This window comes from Hemitrygon akajei, chromosome 20 (genome assembly GCF_048418815.1).
Source record: "Hemitrygon akajei chromosome 20, sHemAka1.3, whole genome shotgun sequence".
In the NCBI taxonomy this organism is placed as follows: Eukaryota; Metazoa; Chordata; class Chondrichthyes; order Myliobatiformes; family Dasyatidae; genus Hemitrygon; species Hemitrygon akajei.
Genome location: NC_133143.1, coordinates 64,559,508 through 64,571,717, shown reverse-complemented (window position 1 = coordinate 64,571,717; position 12,210 = coordinate 64,559,508). Strand labels below are relative to the sequence as shown.

General features: G+C 41.2%; 1 protein-coding gene across 4 annotated transcripts in view; it reads left to right on the top strand.

The window, feature by feature from the left end:
• Positions 1–12,210, top strand: part of LOC140713876 (RNA-binding motif, single-stranded-interacting protein 3) — a 632,800-nt gene that overhangs the window by 601,214 nt on the left and 19,376 nt on the right. For all 4 annotated transcript variants that reach the window (XM_073024496.1, XM_073024497.1, XM_073024495.1 and 1 more), the window contains one exon: positions 11,034–11,114. In XM_073024496.1, the coding sequence (XP_072880597.1) occupies positions 11,034–11,114 (81 nt within the window). The remainder of the gene's footprint in view (positions 1–11,033; positions 11,115–12,210) is intronic.

Here is a 12,210-nt window from a genome sequence, read left to right as displayed (position 1 = left end):
AATATGTTCCAGATGCTGGGAGAGTCCAGTACCAGAGGGCATGGTTTGAGAATAAGGGGTAGGTCATTTAGGACAGAGTTAAGGAAAAACTTCTTCTCCCAGAGAGTTGTGGGGGTCTGGAATGCACTGCCTCGGAAGGTAGTGGAGGCCAATTCTCTGGATGCTTTCAAGAAGGAGCTAGATAGGTATCTTATGGATAGGGGAATCAAGGGATATGGGGACAAGGCAGGAACCAGGTATTGATAGTAGATGATCAGCCATGATCTCAAAGTGGCGGTGCAGGCTCGAAGGGCCGAATGGTCTACTTCTGCACCTATTGTCTATTGTAACTTGAATTAAAAATTACACTTTAATAGAGTAAGATGTTCTTTGGTGCTTCATAGTCACAGTGGGACCAATTACCAAAAGAATCGTCAAAGATATAGATTTCAAGAGTTTACTGATAACAATAAGGATATGCTCAAAAAGGAATGCTACATTTAAATTCATTTTATGTTGAGTGAGATTGCTGGTGTGGACAGCTTTTATAGCCCATGAGAAGATGTTGATGATCCCCCTTCCTGAAGCATTTGAGTCTTCTGTTGAATATAATTTAGATCTAACAGTGAAGAAGAATTTCTAACATAACCCTAAAACAGAATGTGGTGTGCTTTGCAGGCGAACTTGCATGTGGTGATGTTCTTGTGTATTTGTGTGCCTTATTCTCCCAAATAGCAGATGTTTGGGACTCAAGAGTTGCTGCAGTGTGTGGGTGGCAGCTACAGTGTACAGTCATGGAGAGGTGATGGAATGGACAGCCAATTATGTGAGCTGCTTTGTCCTGAACGGTGTGAATCTCCTTGACTGTTGGAGCCACACTGCTTCAGGCAGTGTTTGTTCTATCCGATGTTCCCTGCAGAGTACTGACTTGTCAGCTAGGAAGGAACAGCAGGTCATAATCAGTATGCTTCCATGTATTTGTCTAACCTGACGCAGGGAGACCTCGGAGATTTCACAGTCGACGTTGTGGAAAATCAGGTCTTCTCGTTTCTGTTCGCCATCAGATTCCTATTAGATTCTTTCTTCTTCAACCCTTTACCTTTTCCACATCACCTCCCACCTCACCTTCTCTCACTTCATCCCCCCTCCTCCACCTACCTTACCCCCTCACTAGCCAGCTCGTCCTCCCTCCCGTCCTCCCCATCTTTTTAATTCTGGCTTCTTCCCCCCCGCCCCCTTTCCAGTCTTGCAGAATGGTCTCGACATGAAACCTCAACTGTTTATTCCTTTCCATACATGCTGCCTAACCTACAGCATGTTCCTCCAACTTTTTATTTTTGTTACGCTGTTTACCAATCAGCTGCATCAAAAATTTTCTAGCTTTAGAGTAGAGCATATCTGGGAAAGTCATGGAGAATCTCAGATTTTTGCCATCTTAAAGATGACTCCTATCATTTCAACCAGCTGCCAAATGATTGTAAGAAGCTCTTTCTGAGGTTCACTGGTGTGTGCGCCAAGGTACCGCAATGGTTAGCATGGTGCTATTATAACACTGGAGTTCAGAGTTCAATTCCTGCTGCTGCCTGTAAGGAGTTTGTACTTTCTCCCCATGACCATGTGAGTTTCTTCCCACAATCTGGTTAGTGAGTTAATTGGTCATTGTAAATTTTCCTATAATTAGGCTAGTGCTGAATAGGTGTATCACTGTGTGGTCTGGCATGAGGGCCAGAAGGGTCTGTTCCGCATTGTATCTCTAAATAAATAAATAGATAGATAGATAAACCAATCAATCTTTTCCATCTGCAATGGTTCACCAAGAATAACACACAGCTTTTTATTTTTTAACATTTTCGTGCTGATTTTTTTCAACATAACTCTGTGGCTTGCTAAACCTTTTCAAAGAATAGTTAAGCATCAACCATAATGCAGTTGGGCAGAAGTTAATATTAACCAGATCAGGTAAAGAAAGCAGACCAGGATTGAGAATGTGTCTGTGTGGCTGCTGAGCATTCTGAAGGGGGAAGGTGAATAGTTGGCCTGAGGTTATTGTCTACATTGATATAAATTGCATCAGTAGAAAAATGCTGGAGGAACTCAGCAGGTCAGGCAGCACCTATGGAAGGCATTTCAACATTTTTTGGCTGAGACCCTACATCAGGACAATGCACTTTTAATGGTAGAAAAAGAATTGAGGTCCTGTGAAGTTCAGAAAGGAAGTTGCGCAAAGGGTTGAAAAGCAGGATCTGGAGGATAGTAACCCTCTGGATTATTCCCAGTGCCACCTTCTAGTGAGGGCAGGTATAGAAAAAGGATATTGGAACGTATCACTGAAGAGTTGGTGTAATGGGCAGGGTTTCAGATTTTTGGTGCTTCGGCATCTCTTCTGGGCTAAGGTGACCCATACAAGAGGGATGGGTTGCAGCTGAGTTGGAGCAGGACCAAGATCCTGGTGAGCAGGTCTTCTTGTGCCACTAAGGGGGGTTAATAACTAGACTGGCATAGGCTTGGAATCCAAAGCACTAGTGAGACAGATGAGAGGCTGGCATTCATGCAGAAGTCAATGACACTAAGTTCAGTAAACAACATAGGCAAGAGCCTGGTACAGAGCACAAAAAGACTAATGCATTTATTTCAATACATGACACTTGACAGATAAGGCGGATGAACTCAGGATGTGGAATGGAGATATTGTAGACATTAGGCAAACATGGTTAAGAGAGGAACAGCACTGGCAGATAAATTTCCCAGAGTACGGGGGGGCCTTAGGCAGAATAGAGATAAAGGAAATAGGGAATGGGGAGTTGCATTTATGAATAAGGAGAACATTATAAGAGTAGTCCAAGATAAAATTACTGAAAATAAATGCAAGACATTCAGCAGATGCTGGAAATCTAGGGTAACACACACAAATGCTGGAGAAACTCAGCAGCTCAGGCAGCATCTATGGAGGGGAATAAGCAGTCAATACTTTGGTCTGAAACCCTTCATCAGGATGAAAGGTCTAGGCCTAAAACATCAACTTCTTATTCCTCTCCATAGATGCTGCCTGACCAGCTGAGTTTTCCAGCATTTTGTGTGTGTTCCTGAAAGTAAATTCATCTTGGGACGACTATGGGTACAGCTGAGAAATAAATGGCAATGATTCGTCTTGTGATTGTGTTCTAGGCCTCCAAATAGTCAAGAGGAATAAACGGAACAATTACATAGTGTTGTCACTTTCTTTATGTAGCAGGTGGCGGAGTGGAGATACTTCTCTACCAAAGGGCGTGTAAGGGGTTCCTTCTATTGACTGGCCTACAGGTCACCCTTGGGCAAGGTGGAGCACCGGCTTAGCCCCCCACCCCCGATCAGGATCATATGAAGCCATGGGAGCCGGTGGTGGATGGTTGTATGAGCAGCTGGTGCATATCACAAGTGCTGGTTATGCAACCATTGAAACTAGGCAAGCTCTGCAGCAGAGTATTCATTAGAGACCATATGATATAGGAGCAGTATTAGGCCATTTAGCCCATTGAGTTTGCTTCACCATTTCATTATGGCTGATCCACTTTTCCTCTCAGCCCGCCTCCTGACCGAACAAGAATCTATCCACCTCTGCCTTAAATATACGTAATGACTTGGGCTCCACAGCCACCTGTGGCAACAACTTCAATGGATTCACCATTCTCTGGCTAAAGAAATTCCACCTCATCTCTGTTCTAAATGGATGCCCCTGTATTCTGAGGCTGTCTCCAAAGGGGCCCAAACCTGTTCATAGGCCTCACTCATGCTTTATAAAGTTTCAACATCACATCCTTGTTTTTATATTCTAGTCCTCTTGAAATGAATGCTAACGTCACATTTGCAACCTGCAAATGAACCTTTAGGATATCCTACACAAGGATTCCCAAGACCCTTTGCACCTCAGAATTTTGATACTGGCTGGTGTCACCCATTTTGTAAAATCACTGCCCAGAAGAAGGCAATGACAAAACACTTCTGTAGTAGTGACCCACATCAAAATCAGGTTTATCATGACTCACGTGTCATGAAATTTATATTATTTTTACAGCAGCTGTACTGTGCAAAAGTCTTAGGCGCCCGAGCTATATATATGTGCCGAAGACAGACACACTGACCTCTAGACTCACTCATCTCGAGGGGGGAAGGTGCCTGCTTGCATTAACCCTGTCTATACCCCTCATAATTTATAAACCTCTACAAACCTCCCCCAAATCATATTTTGCAGATCTAACATTATGGCACGTTGTCTTACATCTTTTCTCATTTGTGTAATGTGAGCTGCACAATTCCATTGCAAAATCCAATCCATTAAGGGCTCTGCATGCTGCTGTCACTGCTCTAGAGGTGAAGAAACAGTCGGCTAAAACCCAACATTGCGGGATTGTGAATTGACATGTCACTCACTCAGTCAGATGACAGATGATCTGCTTTCAAAGTGAAGTTAACAATGGAGGCTGAGACAGCCTATCCAGGAGAGGGAGGGGGAGGGGGAGGGGGAACAGAAACCTGTGGGTTGCCTTCAGCACGTCACAAACAGACAGACAATGATGCAAACAATGCACTTCACTGTATATTTTGATGTACATACAACAAGTAAAGCTAAACTTCTAGATCACTGTGCAGAAGCTTTTGGCACATGTATATAGCTCAGGTGTCTAAAACATTTGCACAATACTGTAGTAATCTTATGTATTGCACTGTACTGCTGCTGCTGTAAGAAAAAAACAAATTTCATGACATATTTGAGTGATGATAAACCTGATTTGATTTGGGTCTCTATTGTGGATTGAGAGTGGGAAGGGGGCAGGGAGGGAGACATCATAGTTGGGAAAAGGGATAGAGAGAGGGGAGGGAACAGAAAGAACCAAAGAGACATTCTGTAATGATCAATATACCAATTGTTTGAAATCAAATAACCTTGCCTGGTATCTCAGGCACCCTGCCCTTGGCACTCCTTCTCTGCCACCTAACCCACACTCCTCCCATGACATTCCACCCTCACCGTTCCCAACACCTGTTAGCTCCTATTAGATTTACAAAGTCACTCTCCACTCCATGTGGACAAATACAGCACTGTGCAAAAGCCCTGGCACCCCAGCTATATATATGTGCCCAAGACTTTTGTACAGTACTGTAATTTTATTTGCTCACTGGTGAAGGGATGAAATGTTGGGAGACCAGAGATGGTTTGCAGAGGCAGAAGGCAGCTTTGGGTATAGGCTGTGGATGTGGAAGAACATGTCTGTTCCACACTACTCTGACATATTCTCCAGCATAACTATTAAACCAGTTTTTTCTTTGGTAATTTTTATGTTTTGCATGGTACTGCTGCCATGAAACAAAAAAATTCAGACATATCTCATTCGTAATATACCTGATGGTGATCCTGTTTCACTATATGCCTCTCTGACACAAGACTGGTTCAGAGCTAAACACAAACACGAGATTCTGCAGATGCTGGAAATCCAGAGTATCACACACAAATGGTGGAGGCACTCAATAGGTCAGGCAGCCCCCTGTGGAGAGGAATTACTAGTCAACGTGAGTCCTGATGAAGGGTCTCAACTCAAAAAGTTGACTATTTATGGGAGCAGGTGGTGGATAGTCGTACAAACAGCTGATGCAAATCACAAGTCCTAGTTATGCTACCATTGACATCAGGCTGACAATCTTTGAAGAATATTGATAATGGCTGGGGTCACCCATCTTGTACAGACACTACCCAGAAGAAGGTAATTGGAAACCACTTCTGTAGAAAAATTTGCCAAGAATCATCATGTTCATGGTCGCCCATATCATACAACACAGCACATAATGAACAAACTACTGATTCAAGCAGCAGGTTAACATTGATGAAATCCACTTTGAAGTCCATTTTTATGTCTGATGTTTGAATTTTCTCCTCCTTTAAGAAAATAGTCTGCACCTTTATTCTTCCTAGCAAAGTGCATTACCCCACACTTCTTGGCACTATAGTCCATCTGCCATTTCTTTACCCATTCACCCTTACTGGCCTCATCAGTAACTTCAGAACCCACAGAACTAGAGGGGAAGGAAATGTTCAGCAATCCCTAGAGACTACTGGGAAGATGGATACTGCACTAACATGGAAATAATTAAACTAATGAGGAAGATTGTTCAGATTCTTCAAACCAGATGCTTAAAATCACTGATGTTGGAAGTTTCACCAGCCATCTTTTATGAATATACACAAAAAGAATGTGATGGAAAATTGAGTGCCTTTCAGGGAGCAATTACAATAAATTTATTCTTATTAAAATATTGGAAAAAATTAATGAGCACTCCTTTAATTCTGGCACATCTATCTTTCAGTTGCCTCCTGGGAATGGACATTGCAGTATCAATTACCTGTCTCTAATTGGTCCAGAACAGAGGAAGTAGTTAGGAGTCAGCCATGTTGGTTGGTTACATATTGATAAACTCGGCAGATTTCTCCCCCTGAAGGACAACAATGGGACAGCTGGATTTTAACATTATTCCAATAATTCTGTGCTCACCATCAACCAAGAATAGCATCTCAATTCCAGTGATGTAGTCTAATGTCATATTTTATTTATATATTATATATCAGAATGACTTTTGATGTAAACTAATCCACAATTTTGTTCCCTATCAGCGTTTTTGTAATGTACTGTGTAAACATTGCTGAAATGAATATAATCACTCCATGACAAAGTGACCAAGTATATACCCAATGGCCACTTTACTAGGTACACCTGCTCGTTAATACAAATATCTAATCAGTCAATCATGTGGCAGCAACTCAATGCATAAAAGCATGCAGACATGGTCAAGTGGTTCATTTGGTGTCCAGACCAATGATCAGAATGGGGAAAAATATAATCTAAGTCACTTTGACTGTGGAAGAATTGCTGGTGCCAGATGGGGTGGTTTGAGTATTCAGAAACTGCTGATCTCCTGGGGTTTTCACAACAGTCTTTAGAGTTTACAGAGAATGGTGCAAAAAAAAACATCCAATAAGCAGCAGTTCTGTGGGTGAAAAGTCCTTGTTAATGAGAGAGGTCAGAGAGGAATGGCCGACTGGTTCAAGCTAACAGCAAGGCGACAGTAACTCAATTAACCACATGTTACAACAGTGATGTGTAGAAGAGCATCTTTGAATGCTCAAGACATTGAACCTTGAAGTGGATGGGGTACAGCAGCAGAAGACCATGAACATACACTTAGTGTCCACTTTATTAGTTACAGGAGGTTCCTAATAAAGTGGCCACTGAGTGCAGATTCTATATTTTGTGCAGACAGGAAATGCCTCCATTATCAAACAATTAACCATTAAAATTGTAATTTATACAAAAACGTGGAAACGTCAGATCTAACGCAGAAGTGCAGGCTGGATCTTATGTACTGTAAACCTCTTGTTCTTAGTCCAAATCCACACCTTAGTCAGTTATTTGTACCTAAAGACATTTTCTTCTGTCTTTGCTTATTGTACCTTTCTTCCTCATAATTGTTAACTCATTTGTAGTCAAATATCAATACTTTATTAAAATATATTCCTTGAGGATATGTTCAAAATATATGTTCTTTGAGCATATTCAATGATTCTATCTCCACAGTTATCATGAGTTTGGAATTCCGAAGAGTTGCGAACTTCAAAAAAATAAAAACTCCTTCTAATTTACATCTTTAGACCATAAGACATCGGAGCAGAATTAGGCCATTTGGCCCATCGAGTCTGCTCCACCATTTCATCATGGCTGATTCAATTTTCCTCTCAGCCCCAATCTCCTGCCTTCTCCCCATATCCCACCCCTTCATGTCCTGACCAATCAAGAATCTATCAACCTCTGCCTTAAAAGTATGTAATGACTTGGCCTCCTCAACCACCTGTGGCAACTAATTCCACAGATTCGCCACTCTCTGGTTAAAGAAATTCCTCCTCATTGCCGGTCTAAAACGTTGCCCCCTTTTCTGAGGCTGTGTGCTCTGGTCCTAGACTCTCCCACCATAGGAAATATCCTCTCCACATCTACTCGATCAGGGCCTTTCAACATCCCGCATTCTTCTGAATTCTAGTGAATACAAATGTCTTCATATGGAAAGCCCTTCAATCCTGGAATCATTTTCGTGAACCTCCTCTGATCCCGCTCCAGTTTCAGCACATCTTTCCTAAGATTAGGAGCCCAAACCTGCTCACAATACTCCAAGTGAGGCTTCACCACTGCTTTATAAAGTTTCAACATTATAACCTTGCTTTTATATTCTAGTCCTCTTGAAATGAATGCTAACATAGCATTTGCCTTCCTCACCTCTAACTCAACCTGCAAATGAACCTTTAGAAAATCATGTGAAGGACTCCCAAGTCCCTTTGAGCCTCAGATTTTTGAATTTTCTCTCCATTAAGAAAATAGTCCACCTTTTGTTTCTTCTGAAAAAGTGCATGACCATACACTTCCAGACACACTATTTCACCTTCAACTTCTTTGCTCATTCTCCTAATCTGTCCAAGTCCTTCTGTAGCTTCTCTATTCCCTCACAACTACCTGCCCCTCCACCTATCTTCATATTGTCCACTAACTTTGCAACAAAGCCATGAATTCCATCATCCAAGTCATCAGCATATAATGTAAAAATAAGCTGTCCCTTTAATGAACAACCATCTTGAAAAGATGAGGCAGCACGGTAGTGTAGTGGTTAGCATGTCACAATCATAAATCTGGGTATAATTCCTATCGCTGTCTGTAAGGAGTTTGCATGTTCTCCACGTGACTGCATGGATTTCCTGCTGGTGCTCCAGTTTCCTCCCACAATCCAAAGATGTACAAGTAGAGTCAGTGAGCTACAGGCATGTCATGTTGACGTCAGAGGAGTGGCAACACTTGCTCAGCACAATCCTCACAGATATTATATGATGCAAATGACACATCTCACTGTTTCAATGTACATGTAAAAAATAACGCTAATCTTTATCTTTAAGCTACATAATACCCTCATGCAAATATGGTTGTTTTTAACACTCAGAAATTTTTAATGATTTAATTTGCCACTCTGCCATTTACTGCTGTCTAATTTACGGGATTGCTTCCTTCTCAAGGAATTAAAACTGTTAAAGAATGATTCCAATGCATCTCTGGTGAGTTATGAGTGACACACTCAGTGCAGCAAATCAGTGTTAACAGCACTTGTGATTTCACTGCACAGATCAAGAGGAAAACTTGAATAAATGTTGTATTGGAAACTTAAATTTTGGGGGAAAGTTACAGAAGATTTAACACAGAAAAATAAAACCCATATTACAAGAATACAAGTCGAAAGTAGATGAACAGTATGGTACTTAAATTTATTGTATTTCCTGCATTGTTTCTTTGTTTCGTGGCTGTCAGTTGGACGAAAAACCTCAGGGTTATCTACCATATGCATACTTTGATAATAAAGGTATTTCGAATCTTTGACTGTTTTATGACGAGTGTTACCGCACTAAATGATATACAGGTGGTGGATTGAATCATGTTTGGTAATGAGCAGCAGCCCCACAGACAAGAATTTGTCAACAAGCTAAGAATTGGAGTTGAAACCCCTTTTTATCGGGTGTCTGTAGAAATGCAGCTCGTTAGCCCCTTGCTAACAGCCACTGGACTAGCAGTGAGAAAACCACCTTTCTCAAACTCTAACTCTCGGGTCAGTGTGACTTGGGTCCCACCAAAACCAGGAAGTTGGGATGTCTCGACCACCCGAACCCGGATCTGTGCGAATCCTGTGTAAATACTGCCTCCATGCAACTAGCCATTAGCAAGAAATAACAGATTGTACATTGCATACAATTATAAAGAAAATATTCTTACAAATTTCAGCTTTATTTAACAGTTAGTTGGAAAAAGAAAAAAAAAGTAAAAAGGGCCCATTAATCCAGTCCAAATGTGCACCTACATTGGAGCTCATCTTGAAATTGTCTTTAACTCACACTCTGGACCCATGGTCTGTCGCACAAAATCCCTCTCAAACACACGGGCTTCCCCCACGGGATTATTGGTCCTTCCTCCTCAAAGCCATTCATTCATCTGCACAAAGCACCTTGTTCAATAGGGACGGCATCCTCAGCCATCTTCTTTTCTGTCTTCCAGCAGCCGCCAAAAAGACCTCGACCCACACCAGTGTCCGTCACAACAACATCTCTGTCCAGCATTCTCTGGAACCTTCTCCTAATTCCACCATCCTGATAGGCTGACACAACATTCCTAAATTGAACAACATAGCCCCTTATCTTTAGCTCAAACCCAAACATGCTAAAAGCAGAACAGACTGCTCCTACAGAACTGCTAAAATGAAGTATCTACAACACAACAGTAAAAACCTTAACCAGAGTCATAGAAAGTACAGCATAGAAACAGGGCCTTCGGCCCATCTAATCTGTGCCAAACCATTTAAATTGCCTACTCCCAATCGACCTACACTGGGACAATATCTCTCCATATCCCTGGCATCCACATACCTATCCACCTTCTCTTAAACATTGAAATTGACCAGTTGCACTGGCTGATCATTCCACATCCTCACAACCATCCAAGTGAAGAAGTTTGCCCTCATGATCCCCTTAAACTTTGCACCTTTCACCCTTAACCCATGACCCTTAGTTGTAATCTCACCCATCTTCAGTGGAAAAAGCCTGCTTGTATTTACCCTATCTATACACCTCATAATTTTGTATACCTCTATCAAATTTCCTCTCAATCTTCTGCGTACGAAGGAATGAAGTCATAACTTACTCAGTCTCTCTTTATTAATTTCTTATGATTCAATTTGACCATTGGGAAATTCCACAAAGTCAAACACTTAAGCCACATTATCTAGTAGTATTATTCAATATTACTACTTGAATATTGAAGTAGTATTCTTCAATATTACTTCAATATTGAAATTTGGAATTGGAATTTAATATCCCAATTTCTCATTGTTCGTTAATTTTCTGATTTTCTATAATTTTTTGCAACACGTTGAACTTTAAAAGTATGTTTTTAATCATTGTTTCATCCAGACAGGGAAGGTTCATGTAATGCTTTGTATTTTTACAGTACATGACTGCTGCCGCGCCTATGCAAGGGACCTACATTCCCCAGTACACTCCTGTGCCTCCAGCAGCTGTCCCTGTTGAAGTAAGTATATGGGTCTTGTACTTCTTGATGATGCACACCTTACTTGTGTAGTCACTTTAATCCAAAATGTGAAGAGTTTCATTACAATCCTGATAATTGGTAACAAATCTTCTTCAGGCAAGTGAGGTGCAATTTCTAATGCTTAACAACCCTACTCAAAGTAAGTCTGAGCAGCCTCAGCCCATTTCTTGTGAAAATGCTCAACTTACCTGCAGTTTCGTCTCATTACTACCATCAAATAGGAGGTACAGATTCCTTAAGCTCCAAACCACTAGGTTCAGGAACAGTTATTACCCTACATCCATCAGGCTCCTGAACCAGAGTGGATAACGTCATTCACCTCAACACCGAACTGACTCCGCAACCTAAAGAGTCACTTTCAAGGACTCTGCAACTCATGCGATCAGTATTATTTATTTATATATTCTTTGCACAATATTTATACACATTGATTGTCAGTTTTTATTTGTGTTGTTTTTCATAAATATTGCTGTATTTCTTTTTCCTGTGAATGCCTGCAAGAAAATGAATCTCAGGGTTGTATATGGAGACATATACGTACTTTAATAATAAATTGACTTTGATTTTGACTATCATTATACTTCATATAAAGCACGAGCCATAGATAGGAATTGCTCTGGATCACCAAGAAATATTTCATCACTATCTATAGGTACCCAGAATCAGTGCTCATGGAATTAAACCAGAGCTCTATTTATTCAGGAAATCCAGTTTCTGATACACAAGGATCTGGTGCGGAACTGCCATTTTTCAGGTTAAATACAGGGCACCCTGTTCCTCTCTCCTCCTTCCTCAACTATTCCATTCTCCCATTTTCTTTCCTTTGCCTACCATAGTGACCCATCTGCCTCTCTCCCATCTCGCTTCCATCCCCCTCATCTCTCCTCATCTTCCCTCCCTTTTTCTCCCTCCCCTCCCTTTTCAAATCGTCAAGTTTATTATCGTAATAGCTTATGAAAGTACGGATGAAATTTACAGATGGATTACGCATAAATAAACAAACTGAAGTGCATAAATTAAATATCGTAAGGTACAAAGCAGATTAATCAGTGTCACTTTGAATGTGATGCTGCAA